Source organism: Cricetulus griseus, chromosome 4 (assembly GCF_003668045.3).
Source record: "Cricetulus griseus strain 17A/GY chromosome 4, alternate assembly CriGri-PICRH-1.0, whole genome shotgun sequence".
In the NCBI taxonomy this organism is placed as follows: domain Eukaryota; kingdom Metazoa; phylum Chordata; class Mammalia; order Rodentia; family Cricetidae; genus Cricetulus; species Cricetulus griseus.
The window spans coordinates 166,068,892-166,086,783 of NC_048597.1; the positions used below are offsets into that span (position 1 = coordinate 166,068,892).

General features: G+C 37.4%; 1 protein-coding gene across 6 annotated transcripts in view; it reads right to left on the minus strand.

Annotated features, from left to right (window-relative positions):
- Window positions 1–17,892, minus strand: part of Dmxl2 (Dmx like 2) — a 120,123-nt gene that overhangs the window by 64,912 nt on the left and 37,319 nt on the right. For 5 of the 6 annotated variants that reach the window (XM_035444394.1, XM_035444393.1, XM_035444391.1 and 2 more), the window contains exons 7-13: window positions 14,221–14,399; window positions 12,194–12,377; window positions 8,247–8,421; window positions 5,045–5,284; window positions 4,149–4,420; window positions 2,740–3,436; window positions 1,968–2,089 (exon numbers count right to left, since the gene is read on the minus strand). In XM_035444394.1, the coding sequence (XP_035300285.1) occupies window positions 1,968–2,089; window positions 2,740–3,436; window positions 4,149–4,420; window positions 5,045–5,284; window positions 8,247–8,421; window positions 12,194–12,377; window positions 14,221–14,399 (1,869 nt within the window). The remainder of the gene's footprint in view (window positions 1–1,967; window positions 2,090–2,739; window positions 3,437–4,148; window positions 4,421–5,044; window positions 5,285–8,246; window positions 8,422–12,193; window positions 12,378–14,220; window positions 14,400–17,892) is intronic. The other variant, XM_035444392.1, reaches the window with a different exon arrangement.

A 17,892-nucleotide genomic window follows, 5' to 3' on the forward strand; every position in this document is an offset into this window, starting at 1 on the left:
TCAAAATGCAAGATGGGGAGAGCACCCCCGATTATTCACGCAGGCTACTGTAATCTGTAGGTCTTCACTGAGGGAGGTAGAAGAGGCAGATTTCGAGAAGGAGGTGTGGGGGGAGGGGCAAGGGACAACTCAGACTGACAGACTTCCAAGATGGAAAAAAGTCAAGAGCCAAGAAATGTAGATGGTCCCTAAACACTTATAGAGGTCTGGAAAGGGATTCTAGAGGAAAGGGGGCCATCCAACACCTCAGTCTCCTAAGCTCTAAAGTGTGAATGATATTGTGACCTTCCTGTTAGGGTTGTTGGAAAGATTAAATGAATAACGTATGTGAGCTAGGACAAGCAAGGAAGGATCCTCCCAAAAAACCTAAGGCCTGTTGACTTATGGCAAGATTGCCCCAGAACTCTCTACATAACCAAGGATCTACCTGATCTCCTGATCCTCCTGCCTCCACTGGCCAAGTGCCTTCACACATCTAGCTATTAATAATTTTTCCTTTTCAGTGACATTAAAATACTCCTAAAGGCAAACATTATAACCATTCTGAGTCCTCTTCACATTAGAAGGTACAGACACTCAAAAACAGCATCTGGTGCCCGAAATTTACTTACTACTCACTTTATTGTTTGTTTGTTTGTTTGTTTATTTATTTATTTGTGGGGGAGGTTCCAGAATTATATTGCAGTGTATATATGGATGAGAGGGCAATTTGGAAGAAGTAAGCTCTCTCCTTCCACTTTGCTTTTGAAGCAAGGTCTCTGTTTTTGCTGTGTGGTGTGTAAGCAAGCTTCTAGCTGATTCTCCTGTCTGCCTCCTATCTTACCACAGACACTCTAGGAGTCTAGATCTGAACCTCCACATACGCCTTTCCATTGAATCTGGGGTCTAACTTGGGCTGTCAGGTTTACAGGGCTAGTGTTTTTACTCACTGAGATATCTCCTCAGCCCAGTTTTTGGTATGCAACATTGGAAACATTTTAGAACAGACATTTTATAAAGAGATATGTCTTTATCAGTAAGTGGAAAATTCAATGTTCAAATCTAAATATTAAGTAAAATAGATGACTTCTAGTCTCCTATATAACTACTAGAATGAGACATTTCCACCATTGAGAAATAATATATTCTAACCACAGAATATTTTTAAGTAAGGTGGGTTTGGAAATATTCAAATTTTCTAATATTAAGCAGGTAAAAATGCCTTAAGACCTTTTTTGAGTAAAGCAAGATTTAGATACCCAGACTAGGGCTGGACAGATGGCTCAACAGTTAAGAGCACTTGTTGCTCTTCCAGAGGATCCAAATTTGGTTCCCAATACCCATACTGGATGGCTCACAACTGTCTTTAACTTCAGCTCCAGGGCATCTGACACCCTCTATGCTCACCTGCACACACACACACACACACACACACACACACACACACTGAATGAAACACACAAACACACATAAATACACATTTTTGCTGTCTCGAAAACCAAAAAAAAAAAAAGAAAAACCAAAAAAAAAAAAAAACTTTGCTTCTAAAAATCTCTTTTTTAAAAAGTGAAACTGGAAATCAATTATTTTAGGAAAATATATTTGTTTCTTTATATGTTAAATGTAGTGGGGGGCAGCATATTCATTTAAGTTTTAATTTGTAGACCTTAGAACACAAATAAAGGAAAAAAACGTGTGTCTATGTTTGTCTGTCTACCATACAGACAAAAACATATTCTCACTCCCCAAATGCTAACAGATAAGCAATGGTTTTTAGTTTTTGTTTGTTTGTTTTTAGAGACAGGGTTTCTCTGTGTAGTCCTGGCTGTTCTGGAACTCACTCTGTAGATCAGGCTGGCCTTGAACTCAGAGATCTTCCTGCCTCTGCCTCTTGAGTGTTGGAATTAAAGGCGTGCACCACAAACTATGGTTTTAGACAAAATAAAAAGAGAATTTATCAGCTTAGAAAAAGATCTGAAAATTCTTACTGAGGCCTCTGGGTCTGACAGTTCATCTAATAATTTTCTTGCATCTACCACAGCTTGATAGAGCCTCAGATTTTTGCCATCGGATGCAACAAAGCAAGCACTTGCAGAATTGCAGTATGTACCTGAGAAAAGAAAATAAAGTCTTTGGGTTACAATGTGTGATTTATTTTTAATATTGACTAAAGTATAAGAAACAAACAATTACACTTTTCTTTCTAGGTATAACAACCATCCAGAATCATAATTAAATAGATACAATTTATGGATATAAGCATGTTAACAAAAATTCAGTAGAAATAAATATAAAAAGAAAACTCTAAAATTCTAAAGATAAGTCTGTACTAATATTCTGACAACCTATTAAAAAATAACTGGGGGCTGGAGAAATGTTTCAGCAGTTAGGAGCACTGGCTATTCCGGAGGACTGGTTTGATTCCCACCACCAACATGGTGGCTCACAACTGTCTGCAACTCCAGTCCCGGGTCTCATGGCACCAGGTAGTCACATGATGCACAGACACACATGTAAGCAAAACACTCATACACATAAAATAATTTTAAAACTTAGCTATGACAAATATAAATCATTTTGTGAACCAGGCATGGTGGTATATATCAGCACATGCCTGGCAGCAGGATCTCAATGTCTAAGGCCAACATGGTCTATATAACGTAAGATATGATATCTCAAAAAAAATAAAGAAAAAAAGATTTTCTTCATAACAAATACTAATTTAAATTTTATTCATTTTACCATTAAATAAACACTTACCAAGACAATAACTAGGAATAAGAGTTGGAAGCCAAGCCACATTAGAGAAGGCTGAGGTATGTAAAGAGTTAATTCGAGCCAATTCTGATACTCCTCCAGTGTATGACAAAGGTCCTATGGGGTCTACACGCCACAGAATAAGTTCACTGTAGATTGCATTTGGGTCATGAAATGTACGAGTTGCTGCATTTCTGAGAGGCTGTTTCAATGACTCTTTTGTGTGTTTTACAGGATCTATTAATCTATTTACTTTACTGTCTGAGTCCCACTGACAGTCTGATTCAGGAGTCAACAGAGCATTATGATGGGAAGATGTCAGCAACAGTGGTAAAACCGAATGGCACGCCAAGTCATTGAGGTGAAATCGGTGACCACAGTATCTGAATTTGTGGGATACAGTCAGAACAGTGGTAAAGGCTGACTTGTCAGCAAAAGTAACTGCCCACTGATTCAAAGACCCATCTATGTGTTTAGAGACCATCATTACTGTGGGTGCTAAAATGTTCATGTCTGTACTGTGTAATCTGGAGTGTGGCTGTGATCCATGAGAACTATCTACAGACATCAGCTCTTGGTGTGATGAGGTATGGTATGAATCTTTTGTAGCATTTACACAGGCATACATCATGATATTTTTACTAAGAGAGTTTGCATCCCCAGAGGGAAATGCAACAGGAATCCGAGAGGAAAAAGAAACCTGAAAAACACAAACGTGATTCATTTTAAGGAGCTTGCTTTCTCTCAAAAATACTTTTCCAAACACACTTTTATTATCAAAATGCCAAATCCCAGCTTCCTAGCAATTAAAGTCATGTTTAACCTTTGTGTAGTTTAATTCCTTTCTTCTGCTTATGTATTAGATCACTATTCATAGCCTAATACAAGATAAAAAAATAAATTTTCAAATATATTGCTTATAGATTATTTATCAAAATAACCACATCATGTATTTAAATTATAATAAAGCTAAGAAAGATAACACATAAAAGTAGCTTCATCTGGCTTATAAAACTGGAGATCAGCACATGTCTACAATGCCAGCACTTGGGAGGTAGAGGAAGGAGGATAAAGAACCAAAGGTCATCCGCAACTACGAAACTGTCTCTTATAAACAAACAAACAAAAACTTGAAACCTCCTATTTTCAAAGTAGTTTCCTTAGTGGTACTAAAAATACTATAATTCTAAAAAGCATGAACAGTCAAATACTCAGTGTTTCCAAAAAAAAGAAAAAATTCATTTCTTTGAATTAACTAAATGTGTAAAATGCATAGTACTAATCCTCTTTGAAAATAAGAATATGTATTTTCTCAGTTGTTTATCAAAATTAATTTTTTAGTAACTCTGAAAAATCTGTGAAGTCTATGCATCTTGTTATTTTAAAAATACGTTTTCATCAACTAAATATACCTGGACTTGTCTAAATATTCCAGGGTTATATTCATCCAAGTACTTGACATGCCACACTAGAAAGGTCCCATCTACAGGGTGAATGGTGAACAGCATGTCAGGGTTCTTATTCCACTCTGTCAGCAGCGTTTCAATCTTCCGATCAAGCAGCACTGTAGGCAGTGGCACTGCAATGCTGTGTCCTGGGTGGGTTCTAGGACTTCCCTCTCTCTCTCCATCTTCATGTTCTGATGACCCGGTACCTGCCTCAGATTCTCTATCCAGAGATAATTCTAAATCAGAAAATATATTTGTCAGAATATATACTAAATAATACTATTAAAATTCCTTGGGAAACTATAAACTACCTTTGCAATCTGTGGTCAGAAAAAGTATTTTCTGAATTGAAATTACTATAATTACTTTAGATAAATGAAAATTTCATCACATTTTCATTATTAAAATTAGCAAAACATACTTCCCATAAAACAACGTGGTTTCTAGAGTACTACATTAGTCCAGGAAATATAAAAAACTATAAATACAGAGAAAATTTGCCTGGAATGAAGGTACAAGTTTATAACCCAATCTACTAAAGAGGCTGAGACAGGAGGAATTCAAGCTCTGGGCCAGTCTGGTAATTTAGGGATGCTGTGTCTCAAAATAAAATCAAGATGGCTGAGGGAGTAGTTCATAGAGAACTTTCTTAAACTGCATGAGGTCCTGGGTTTAAGTCTACTTCATAAACAAAACAAAACATCAGCTAGAGTTAGTTAACCTGTCCAAGAACAAGCACTTTGCCTGATTGAAAGATAACCAGTACTAAAAACGAAAAAGAAAGAATTCAAACTTAAAGAGGTACCACAAAAAGTTGTTATTTTTAGTGGGGAAAAAAAACTTAAACAAGGAATACAAACCATGGTCTAATCTCATATGTAAACCCCTCTCTCTTTCCTCCTGTGAGCCCTCTTCATCTTCTCTGTTGGCATCATCACTTTCATGTTCTAACTGTTTCTCAGAAAGTTTCCGTAATTGGTGCATAAATATTTCAGCAGATGATGTAAAATGAAATTCCTTGTTATTTAACCAGTGAACTACAAATCCCCCATTGACATCATCGATATTAAATGCAGTGCCAACCAAGACATTTGGAATATCTGTGGAAACAATAAAGATTAAATTTTCAATACAATGCTCCAATTTCTTTAAAAATACAGCAAGTGCTTACCATGATTAAGCATATGCTTACCCAGAGAAGATGCTAAAAAAGTCAGCATGATTCTACCTGGACTTGTAACAACATGAACTGAATTTAATGGTGACTGTAAATATTAAGAACTAATGACATATTCTTACATGAAATTAAATTACAGTACTAATTTCAAAACCAAATATAGCAATACATCACCCTTAATTGAATTCTAGTTTTGAGAAAAAGGGGTGGATTATAAGACACATGAGATAACTGAAGAAGTTCAAATGGATGTAAAACACTATGGAATGACATAAGCGTGTCTTAGGCATGATGATGATACAGTGATTATGCCATTGACTTTCCTTACTCTTTTTTTTTTTTTTTGATGCAAACTGCACGAGGCTTTATTATAGTTGTTTAATGAGCTAATAACCCCATGTTAGCTTGGGTCTTTCATCCACCCACCGTGTCAGATGGCTAGACTTTCCTTACTCTTAAGGAGACACTTGAAGTACCTAAGGAAAAAATTCCATGATATGTGCAGTAGCCACATCTAACCTGGACTCAGGTAAGTGATTTTCACTGTACTCCCTTGTCCTCCAAAACAATCCCTCCGTTACCACCCTCAGCCTGGTAACAACCTGCTTGCAGGCCTTCCTCCTCCCACCTCAACTCCATTCACTAGAGACTCCAACTCTTGGTTCAGACCAGAGGTCCCCCTAGTTCTTTCATTCCTCTCTCCAGATTATTCTTTGCATTACTGTAACCTACTCCCAGGAGCTCCTCTTCCCACCACACTTCCAACTCTGGGAACCTGGCATGTTGGGAGGTGAGAAAGACCTCAGAGGTGAAGGAAGAGAAACAATGATCAGATTATATTGTATGAAAAAAAATTTTTTTTAGTTTTATTTTTTTGAGACAGGGTTTCTCTGTGGCTTTGGAGGCCATCCTGGAACTAGCTCTTATAGACCAGGCTGGTCTCGAACTCACAGAGATCCACCTACCTCTGTCTCCCAAGTGCTGGGATTAAAGGTGTGCTCCACCAATGCCCAGCGAAAAGAAATATTTTTAATCAAAAAAAACTTAGTAACTAATGTAAGTTTAAAAGAAATAGGTAAATTTAACATTAGTAAAATATTCTATTTCTCCCAAAATACAGAAAATGTAATTTCAACAAGTAATCAATCTGAAATAAAATTATTAGCAAGTAATTTTGCATTCTTTTTTAATACTGTCTTAGAAAATCCAATGTGTACAGTACAAGCCTCAATTCAAAACAGTCACACTTTAATGTCACTAGGTAGCACACATTTGTATTCACTGTTAAAGATAAGATTTTAGGACCTGTATTCACTGAGTATCATCGTTACACTCAATGAATATTTAACAGCAAGCATTTAAAGATGAAACCCTTTTGATAACTATACTAATATTCCACAGACTCAAAGAAACTAACTAGGTAACAAGGAGAGTTCATGGGGGAGACATGAAGATCTCCCTGGGAAGGGAAAACAGAAGAGATTTCATGAGTGAACTGAGAACAGATGGGGATGGGAACATGAGCAAACAGGTTGGAGGGAGTTGAGGGAGACTGCTGGGGGTGCATTTGGGGTCAGGCAGAACCCTAGAACAGGGGAATCTCCCAGCAGTCTATGGGGAGGACCCCAGCTTAGACTCCTAGCAATAGTAGATAAGTAGCCTTAACTATCCATCTGTGACCAGATTGGTGCCTGACCCAATTGTCATCAGAGAGGCATATCTCAACTGATGGAAGCAGATGCAGAGACCCACAGCCAAACATTAGGCGGGAGTTTGGGAATCTAGTGGAAGAGGAAGAGAAAGGAATGTAGGAGCCAGAAGGGTCAAGGACACCCCAGGAAAACGCATACAATCAACTAGCCTGGGCTGACAGGGGCTGGCAGAGACAACCAGGGAGTCTGCATGGGAATGACCTAGGCACTCTGCATATATGTTACAGTTGTGTAGCTTGGTCCTCTTGAGGGACTCCTAACAGTGGGAACAGGGGTTATCTCTGATTCCTTTACTGGCTTTTGTAACCCTACTTCTCATACTGGTTCACCTTGCCCAGCCTTAGTACATGGGGAGATGTCTTACTGCAACTTGATATGCCATGTTTTATTGATACTCATAGGAGACCTGCCCTTTCCTAAATGGAGATGGAAGAGATAGGAATTAAAGGGTAAGGGAGGGTGAATGGAGGAGAGGGACTGGGAGGGTAGGATGGAGGGGGGCTCAAGCTGGGCTGTAAAATAAATAAATGAATTAAAAAAAGAAAAGGATGAAACCCTTTTACCCTGAAGCAACAAACCTCCAGCTGATAAAGTAGGACTGCAGCACAGTAAGAAATTTACAGCCTTTCTATATATTTTTAGATCAAAAGAAAACATAATGCCCTTAAATAAAAGCTTTAAAATATACTTTTGCCACTATATAACCTACTTCTATTAATTCTTAGCCCAGATAAGAGAACATACTAAAAAATAAAAATACCAAGGCTAAAGAAAAGTATCTTTCTACCTAAGCATGGGCCAAGAAAGTCCACATAAGCAGAAAATCAGCTACACTGAGGTATAAGCTATTTAGATAAGGTTATAAAGAAGAGCTACAAGAACAGTTGAACTATTAAGAGAGTATGCTAATTACCTAAGCTACCACCATTTGTGTTCCCAGGCTCAAGTAAAGCTCTAATAGAACCCTTGTAGACAAAGATGTTCAAAAATATTTACAAAATTACACTATAAAAACCACATAGTTTTTATGAAGAAAGACTACCTTTTATTATATTCCCACTTTAACAAGTATTTTAAAGAGCAACATAAAAACAAAAGAAACACCATTTTTTCAATGTATTTACCTTATTTCAATATATTTATTAAAAAAAAAAAACTCTTCTTAGGCTTTACCTGTGGCAGGATTGATGCTTGCTGCAATGTGAAAATGACACAGTGCATTGGCATGGTGAGAAATGTGTCTCTGGACTTCATGGGTTGCAGTCTTGTCAGGCATCAGCTCAGTGTGAGTTACAAGAACAGAAGACCTCCTCTGCCCCTTCCGTAAGTTCTTCAGATGGTGTATTGTCTACAACAGAAAAATAATGCCCTAAACCCAACTCTGAAAGGTCTAACAAATGCTAACCAAAGAAGTCTTTCCATTCCTCAGAATTTTAAGACTGGCCCCTGTGGAACTGATGATTTTAAGATGTACTTTCTTAATTATGGTAGAGCAATTTTGGATATATTCTCCACAATTCTTTAAAATGTTTACAGCTTAAGGCAAAAAGTAATTGCTCAAAAGTGCTTACTCATATCTATAAACTATGAACAAAGGCTCCTGAGTTTTTTGTGGCATGGGTGAGGTGTGTGGGAGGTGCTTTAGGGTATCCCATAGGTTAACAAAGACTGAGTGTTTTTGTGGCATGGGTGATGTGTATGTGGGGGGAGGGGGATGCTTTAGAGTATCCCATACTGAAACGAGAGTTACTACTCAGAACAACAAAAATAAATTACCTGAATCTCCTTACTAGGAAGAACAATGCCTCCCAAAATGCACTTAGAATTAGATATTGACCTAAACTAAAAATGTATTATCCCCAACAAAGAGGAAAACAGGACACAAAACAGAATAGGAACAGCAGACAGAAATGCCCTTATTGAAGGGTTGGGCTATGCCCACTACCTGCTGAAGACAGAGACCAGAGCATTACACTTCTGGGACAGTGGTCCAGCACTGAGCTATTTATCTCCCAAGCCCTTGCTTGGCATGTGGGATTTAAATTAAGGTGCAACTATAAGGGCACAAATCTTCATGGCATGCCTGCTCACATGTATGATTTTGGATATGGGGCCACAGTCATTCTTGGCCTAACTTCTTCATATCATGACCCCACTTCTTAGTCTTTAACTTACCCTACCCCCAAATGCCACACTTTATAAAACTTTCTGTTCTCTTCCTTTGTTCTCATAGTCAGGAAGTAAGCAACAGTGTGCTGCCAATTCCTTTCTACTAAAATAATGTAGCTGATTCTCCTTTCCAGTTTTCCAACCATTATCCTTTTTCTTTCACAAAACATTATCATTTCAGTGTATGTTCTCTGCTGTCTCCCTGCTATGGAGTTGCTGATTTCTTAAACCTTCTGGCCCAAATTGCCTGTTAAATTATTCAATAGATATTTAACATTCAACAAAGACATAATACTATTTATTTTTCTTCTAGGAATAAAACATGCAGTTTAAAAGTATAGAGTTATACAAACCTAGCAGTGAGAGTTTCATAGATGATATCACAAAGTACAGTATGCTAGGCAAATTCAACCACTGAATTATCTCCTGAGCCCTGACATACAGGATTTAACATGTACTACACAATAAAAACCCTCCATGGCACACCTAAAATTAACCCTTTTCTTTTAAAAAATATTTAGATATTACTGATAACATTGTTAAAAGATGGTAAAGCTTGTCACATCACTGCCATGCCATGTTTTAATAAAAAGGAATGTATGAGGCATCATAGTGGACACAAAGACAGCTATCAGATGCTTATATATAACTTGAAGATGAAACATATTATATTAATATACAAAAATAGTAAGCATCTAGTTAATATTTCAGTACTTTGTCCCAGTAAATTTCTATATAAAAACAAATAGACTTGAAATATTCTGACTTGCTTTTAATCCATTCAAGTTTTGGCCCATTTTAAAAAATGTATGACTAGCTCCCAATCATAGACCTTAAGCATAATCACTAGAACCTACTTGCTTCACATAACACTCAAGAGCACCATGTTCTGAATATTTCTACTTGACAAAACATCCATCAAAGTCACTTTGGCCATGCAGCCATTAAACTATGTAAGTGCATAACACATAATCATATAAAGAAATTTATACATATACACATGACTATAAAAATTGGATTACAAATTCCATTATCTTTCCTCCCTTTTCTTAGCATAGTTTAAGAATAAGCCTATCTTGGGCTGGAGAGATGGCTGGAGTGTTAAGAGCACTGGCTGCAGCTGGGCATTGGTGGCGCACGCCTTTAATCCCAGCATTTGGGGTGGGGGGAGAGGCAGGTGGATCTCTGTGAATTCAAGGCCAGCCTGGTCTACAGAGGAAGTTCCAGGACAGCCTCCAAAGCCACAGAGAAACCCTGTCTCAAAAAACAAAAAAGAGCACTGGCTGCTTTTCCAGAGGATCCAGGTCCAATTCCCAGCATCCACATGGTGGTTCACAATCATCTGACTCCAGTTTCAGCAGATCTGAGGTCTCCTCTTCTGATTCTCCACAAGGGTACCATACATTCATGTGCTGCACTTACCTACATGCAAGCAAAACACTCATACACATAAAATAAGTAAATAAATATTTATAATAAGGGTGTCTTTCTTAGTCATCTAGGCATATTTACTATATAAAATGTCTAATAACTTTGAATACTAAGTATGCCTCATTTTATTCCTTAATCGTTTTATACACATTAGTTAATACAATATTATAAGAAATTTCCTAAAAAGATTTTGCTTTTTATCTTATTTTGCTTTGATTTCTATTCTATTCTGAGACAGAGTCTCATGTGGCCCAGGCTGACTTCCAACTTGCTGTGCAGCTAAGACTAACTTTAAACTCCTTGACTTGATCTTGCTTCCACCTCCCGAGTGCTAGGATTACAGGTATGTATACCACAGTATGTATGGGTGTGTGTGTGTGTGTGTGTGTGTGTGTGTGTGTGTGTGTGTAATTTGTTTTATGTATATGAGTGTTTTGCTCATATGTATATTTGTGCACCATTTGAGTGTCTTATGCACAGAGGTCAGAAGAGATCCCCTGGAACTGGGGTTATAGATGGTTATGAGCCACTATGTGGGTGCTCGGAATCTAACCTGGGTTTTCTGCAAGAACACATGTTCTTAATGGCTGAACCATCTATCCAGACTGCTTGCACTGTATTTTAAAAGTGGAAAAATTATTTCACTTTCAAAATATTTAATCATGGCCACTATATAGCAATGATGAGAGTTCACCTGTACCTAACAGTTGCTTGTTTTTGAGACAGTTTTATATAGCACAGGATGACCCTGAACTCCCTATGTAGCTAAGAATGACCTTGAATTTCTCCTGAGTGCTACAATTACAGATGTGTACCACATTCTCAGTCTCTTAACAAATTTTTTGTTGGTTGCTTTTTGTTCTTGTTATACTGTTGTTTTTGTTTGCTTTTTGGACTGAGCCTTAAATTCTCAATCCTGTCTCTCAGGTGGCAGAACCATAGGCATACAACACCAAACCCAGCTCTACAACACAGAGCTGCTCTGCTCTGCCTAACATCATTTTTTTAATAATTTATTTATTTATTTATTGTTTTTTGTTTTTCGAGACAGGGTTTCTCTGTATTGTTTTAGAGCCTGTCCTGGAACTTGCTCTGTAGACCAGGTTGGCCTCGAACTCACAGAGATCTGCAGGCCTCTCCGAGTGCTGGGATTAAAGGTGTGCAGTACCAACGCCAGGCTCTACCTAACATCTTAATGAATAATTATCTTTATTCTTAAGAAACAAAATGAAATAAAAATGAAACATTTACAACTAATTTCAAGGACTTTTACATATTTTATTAGTTAAAGCTAAGTACTCCTACAGATTTTGGCATTTGACCTACAAAATGAAAACATCAAATTTATGTTACTTATCTAGACTATATGCCTAAAATCATCACTATCTGTATTTAGCACACATTAAGTAATTTCACAAGCATAAAGTAAAAATTTGCTATTAACTTCACCACATGTTCATGTACAACATATCCAGCAAAACAAATCTTCAAATCCATTTATGCTTTACATAATATAATACCTCAAGGGCATGCTGGATTCTGTCTTTGTGTTTTCCAGCATGAGAAAGGTTGCTGGTGATGCTGGAGGTAGTGGTCTCACAAATCTGCTCACCCAAAAGACAGTCTTCCGGTAACAGTGTTTCTGCCCAGAGCCGACACACACCATCATGGCATGAAGTCAGTAAGACATTACAGACAGAACCCCTAATAGCAAAGAGAAACACATAATGCTATGAGTATCGATGTCATCCATGGACTAAAAACTATTAATACTGGCTCTTCATGTATTAAGATGGCATTAATATAAGACACTATATGGAAAAAGTAATTCATCCAAGGGCTTGAAACCTTTCCTCGAGATACCATAAGAACTGAGACATGGTCTTTTGACAATAGCTGTAGAAATTTCTGCTTGACTGTACATGTGCTGATAAAAAACAGGCTCCAGGGAGCATTAGCATCTTCTAAACAAACAGAAGGAAACCTAATGCTCTCAGATGGAGGGTGATCATAATAAAATCATTAAATATAATTATTTAATTGATAGCACTGTATTCTCTGACATCCTGAGAATCCAAAGAGTTGTAAATAGGCAAAAATATTAAGCATTTTCATAATGTAAGTGCAGAAGGATATCATTACAAATTGTAAATCAATGTCATTAAGTTAAAGGAGGTTAAAAACCTAGTAACATCAAGCAGCTTGAATACATTAACTACTTATTATAGAAGAACAAAGAAATCCTCTTCCTCTCCCCTCCATTCCTCTTTTATCTCTCTGTCTCTGTCTCTCTCTCTCCCTGTCTCGTGTGTGTGTGTGTGTGTGTGTGTGTGTGTGTGTGTGTGTGTGTGTGTGTGTGTGTGTTATTTGTGTGTCTGTCTGAATGTCTGTTTCTGTTTGTTCATCATGGGGGCTTGAGAGTCAATGGGCTGGATCCAGGGCCTTGTTCACAACAAGCAAATGCTCTACCAACTAAGCTATAGCCGGCAAAAATTATTTTTTCTTTATAAAAATTGCTTATGGAGCTGGAAAGATGACTCGGTGGTTAAAGAGTACTTGCTTCTGGTTAAAGAGGACCAGAGTTCAATCCCATTACCCACATGGCAGCTCACAACTATCAGTAACCCCAGCTCCAGGGGATCCAATGCCTTCTGCTGGCATTAGACATAGACAAGGAGGAATGTGGTGTACAAGCATACATTTAGGTAAACACATACACACATAAAACAAAAATAAATAATCTTGGTACTGAAAAAATGGCTTAGTGGCTAAGAGCACTTGCTGCTCTTCCACAAACCCAGTTTTCATTCCCAGAACCCAAAAGGCAGATTTTAATATATTTGGGAAGTTTCAGAACTGACCCCTCATAGTTATAAAGAAATGACTAATTAAAAACAATAATACTTCTGCCACATATGTCCCAGATCTAGTCAGCATGGCACTAAATACACACACACAAATATACATGCACGCAATATTAACATTATGGAAAATGGATTATTTATGTCAACAAAACTCCTTTGTAAAATGCTTTGAGAAAGTCCTATGGGTAACCCTAGCATCCAAAAGGCACAACCTAGCTAGTTTATTCACTGTAGATTATATTCTTACTACTATGTTATTACATTATTAACAGTTTGTTACTTTTCTTCAATGTGTACTTTCCTATTTACTAGCAAAACCACCCATTTTAGAATATTCTACTACTAACATTACTACTCACAATACCAGTTCAAGTTGTCTGAGCAATTAATATGTGCTAAGGCCTATACTAAACACTTTATGTACACAAGCCCATCTGTCTCATTGCTTGCTGAAATGGTATTATTACTACCTTCATTCAACAAAGAGAGAAACTGAAAGAGAACTGAAGAAATCTATTCACAAGCTCACAGGGCTAATGACTGCAGTAGAAACTGAATTCAAACAGCTTCATTTCAGTCAATTGTGTTAATCGCTACATACCAGTACAATGAAGATTCCATTTTCATTATTTTTATAAACATGTAAGGTTACAAAATAATGTTTTATGAAACATGTATCCAACCTGGGCATATACTTGCTTGTTTTACGCCATGAGAACCCTGTCACTGCTCGAGGATGTGCCAAGTAAACAAAGGAAAACTGAGTAGATGCCTGTCTCCTTTTCACTTCATGGTGATCCTGAGGTATGATTGAAGACTTCCAACCAGTCATAGGGTACCACACTTTCAGAAGACAGTCATCCTGCAAAAGATACAGGTCCAAATAAAACTAATTTGTACATATACAATTCAAATGTGGTAGTGTGAGTTCTAAAACAAGATATATCTTTAAAACACAATATGCAATTAATGTATTACAAAACCAAACCTAAAAGGATATTTTATTACTTTAAAAAATTCATTATCTACCTTTGGTGTGTACCGGCATTTTTCAAACAGAGACTAAAGCTATACAAAGACCTGTAGATCGCTGGAGAGCAGAGACTAGTCCCATGGATGTTAAGAAAGGATAAAAAAGATGACAAGTTATCTAACAGTCACTGTCATTTTCTCTTGTTTAAGGTATCTGCAATGGTGAAACTCATCTTAAATACAGATTATTTCCTGCTCTAAATTAAGAATCAGCCACTCTTTTCTATAGGGCCAAATAGATGACAGTAAACAAGCAAGCTTCATAGGCCAAATATGTCTGTGGCACAGATTTATTCTTTGTTTTATTTACAAAGATTATTTTTATAAACACAAAGAATAATCTTTTTTTTACTTTCCTTTCTATGACCCTTTAAAAATGTAAAAAAAAAAAAAAAAAAAAAAAAAAAAAAAAAAAAAAGGAGAGGGGCTGGAGAGATGGCTCATCGGCTAAGAATACTGCCTGCTCTTCCAGAGGACCCAGCTTCAATTGCTAGGACGCATACAGTGCTCATAACTATCCAAGACTCCAGTTCCCTCTGGATCTGACACCCTCTTTACCCTCCTTGGGCACTGCACTCACATGGTGTACAGATATGCATACAGGCAAAAATGCACATACATGTAAAATAAAAAATAAAACATTTCAAGACTAAAGACGGGCTGGAGAGTTGGCTCAGTGGTTAAGAGCACTTGTTGCTCTTGCAGAGGGCCCACATGGCAGTTCACAACTATCTGCAACTACAGTTTCAAGGATCCAACACCTTCTTCTGACCTCTGTGGGCACCAGGCATGCAGGTGGTACACATATACACATTCAGGCAAACACTCACACATGAAATAAATATCTAAAAAACTGTTTTAAAATAACAATGTAAAAAATACAAAACAATCCAGGCAGTGGTGGTGTACACACTTAATCCCAGGACTCCTGAGGCAGAAGCAGAGGCAGGTATATCTCTGTGAATTCAACGCCAGCCAACAGAGCAAGCAAGTTCCAGGACAGCCAACTCAACACAGAGAAACCTGTCTCAAAAAAAAAAAAAAAAAAACCTACCAACAATAACAACACAGAAAACAAGCAATAAATAACTTGTAAAAATCATTTGTTAGTACCTGGGCTAATAATATCCTAATGCCTATTACAAGTGATTTAAAAAGAAAGCATTTAGCTAGCCAATAAAAAACATTTCTATTCCTCTAGTACTTACAGGTATGACAACAGCACTGATTTTTATCAAGTGATGTGTTTGTGTGTGCTTGTGTGTGCATGAGTATATGTTATATGTGTGTTGCATGCACCGATGAACACACAAGTGGAGGCAGAAGAGTACCCCAGACAGCTTCAGGTACTTTCCTGTTTTTTATCACCTTGAAGCGCCGTCTCTTATTAAAGAAGAACCCCCACTGTGGCTGGTATGGTTGGTTAGCAGGCTCTTGGGATGTACTTATCTCCTCCCCCAAAATGCTGGGATCATAGGCTCATGCAGCCATGCCCATCTTTTCATATGAGCTCAGGTTAAGGGAGAGGAACGTATAGGTCTTCAATTTTGTCAAAATCCATTGAAAGATGAAGTTAAATATATACTTACTTGTATACAAATTACCTCAGTTAAGTGAATTTTAAAAGGAAAAAAGATGACAAGATTCATATATTTATTTTTATCAACAGAAAAACAAAGAGAGAACTACTAATGTTTGCTGAGAGTTGTCTGAGGCAGGGGTATAGCTCTGTGACACAACATTTGCCTAACTGGCATGAGGCCTGGGATACCATCCCCAACACAAAATACAAATATTTTTTTAAAAAGTTGTGTGGCTAAGTTAAATTGTAGTAGGTTTACTCACATGATGGAAAATTATAGTACCCTTAAAAAGACTTTAGAGTCAGTCATGATAACACACACACACACACACACACACACACACACACACACACACACACACGATCCCAGATGAGAAGACTGGGATCCCTCTAGGAAGGCTGAGCCTGGATGAATTAAGAGACTAGCTTGGGCTACATACTAAGAGACTATTAAAGAGAAAAGATTTAATCAAGTACCTCGTGAGTAGAAATGGCTCATTAATAAATAAGATTTTACTTAAGCTCAGATAAAAATTCCAAATACCCTTAAGCCCAAGAAAAATTTAATTCTACATTTATAAGAAACAGATCTTATCAGCAAAAGTACCCAATAATATTCAAAATCCTGGACTGTAATTGGATTGGAGCCCCATGACAGCTGAACTGAAGTCCTGTCGGCATGTGCTGCAGAGGAGTGGGGTGTGCTCCCTGGGAGATCCACACAGTACCCATCAAGTCATCAAATCACAGAAACCCAGCTTTGTCAACAGAACAGATGGGGTGTAGGGACAAAAACTGCCCAGCATTCCAAAGTCAGTTTCTGTTCTTTTTCTCAAGAGAATCTTAATTAATATTGTATCTTTTCAAAAACCTGAGGAATAATCTTCTTAAATCCTGACACATTTGCTAACTAACCCTCAAAGGAGCCCTACCAATAAAATATTCTTATCATTTCATAAGAATTATTAAACAGCTCTCTGGAGAACTGAATACAAGCTTAGGGAAATATGATTAAACAAATAAAAATTCAGCATTCTGCAAAGGCTGTGTACAATAAAAATTCAAAGACAGAGATATTTTGTTCTTGAATATATAACCGAGGTAGAGGACCTGAAGGAGCTTCAAATCTAGGCACCTACTGAAGGGAAATATGCTTTTAGTCTTGAGAATTATTCCTTCGCAAAGTACAAAAGCATCTTTCAAATTCATTAATGATAGAATTCAAAAAGATGTTCCAATAATGAATCTGATTATCATACACAGGTTTTCAGCAAACTTTACAGTGCTAAGTGGGTGGGCCTAGAAACATGTCCCTGCCAACCCAAGTAGAGGGGAAGATGAAGCCGGAAGATCACAGGTTCAAAGATAGCTCTGGCATCTAAGACCTTATCTCAAGACAACATTTTTTAAATTTTTATTACATCTTATTTATTTGTGTGTATATGGGTTCAAGTGTGTGTATGAATGGACACACACATGCCGTGGTATTCATGTGGAGGTCAAAGGACAACTTATGGTATGTTGGCTCTCTCCTTCAACCACATAGGTCCCGGGAATCAAATTCAGGTTGTCAGTCTCGGTGGCAAACACCCTTACCCTCTGAGCCATCTCTATGTGCCCCCAAAACTATTTTTAAACGGGGAAGGGGCTGAGGATATAGCTATGGGTAGATTTATCTTGCAGTTACAAAGTCCTAGGTTCAATGTCCAATACCGTAAGTACAATAGCACAAATGACTGTG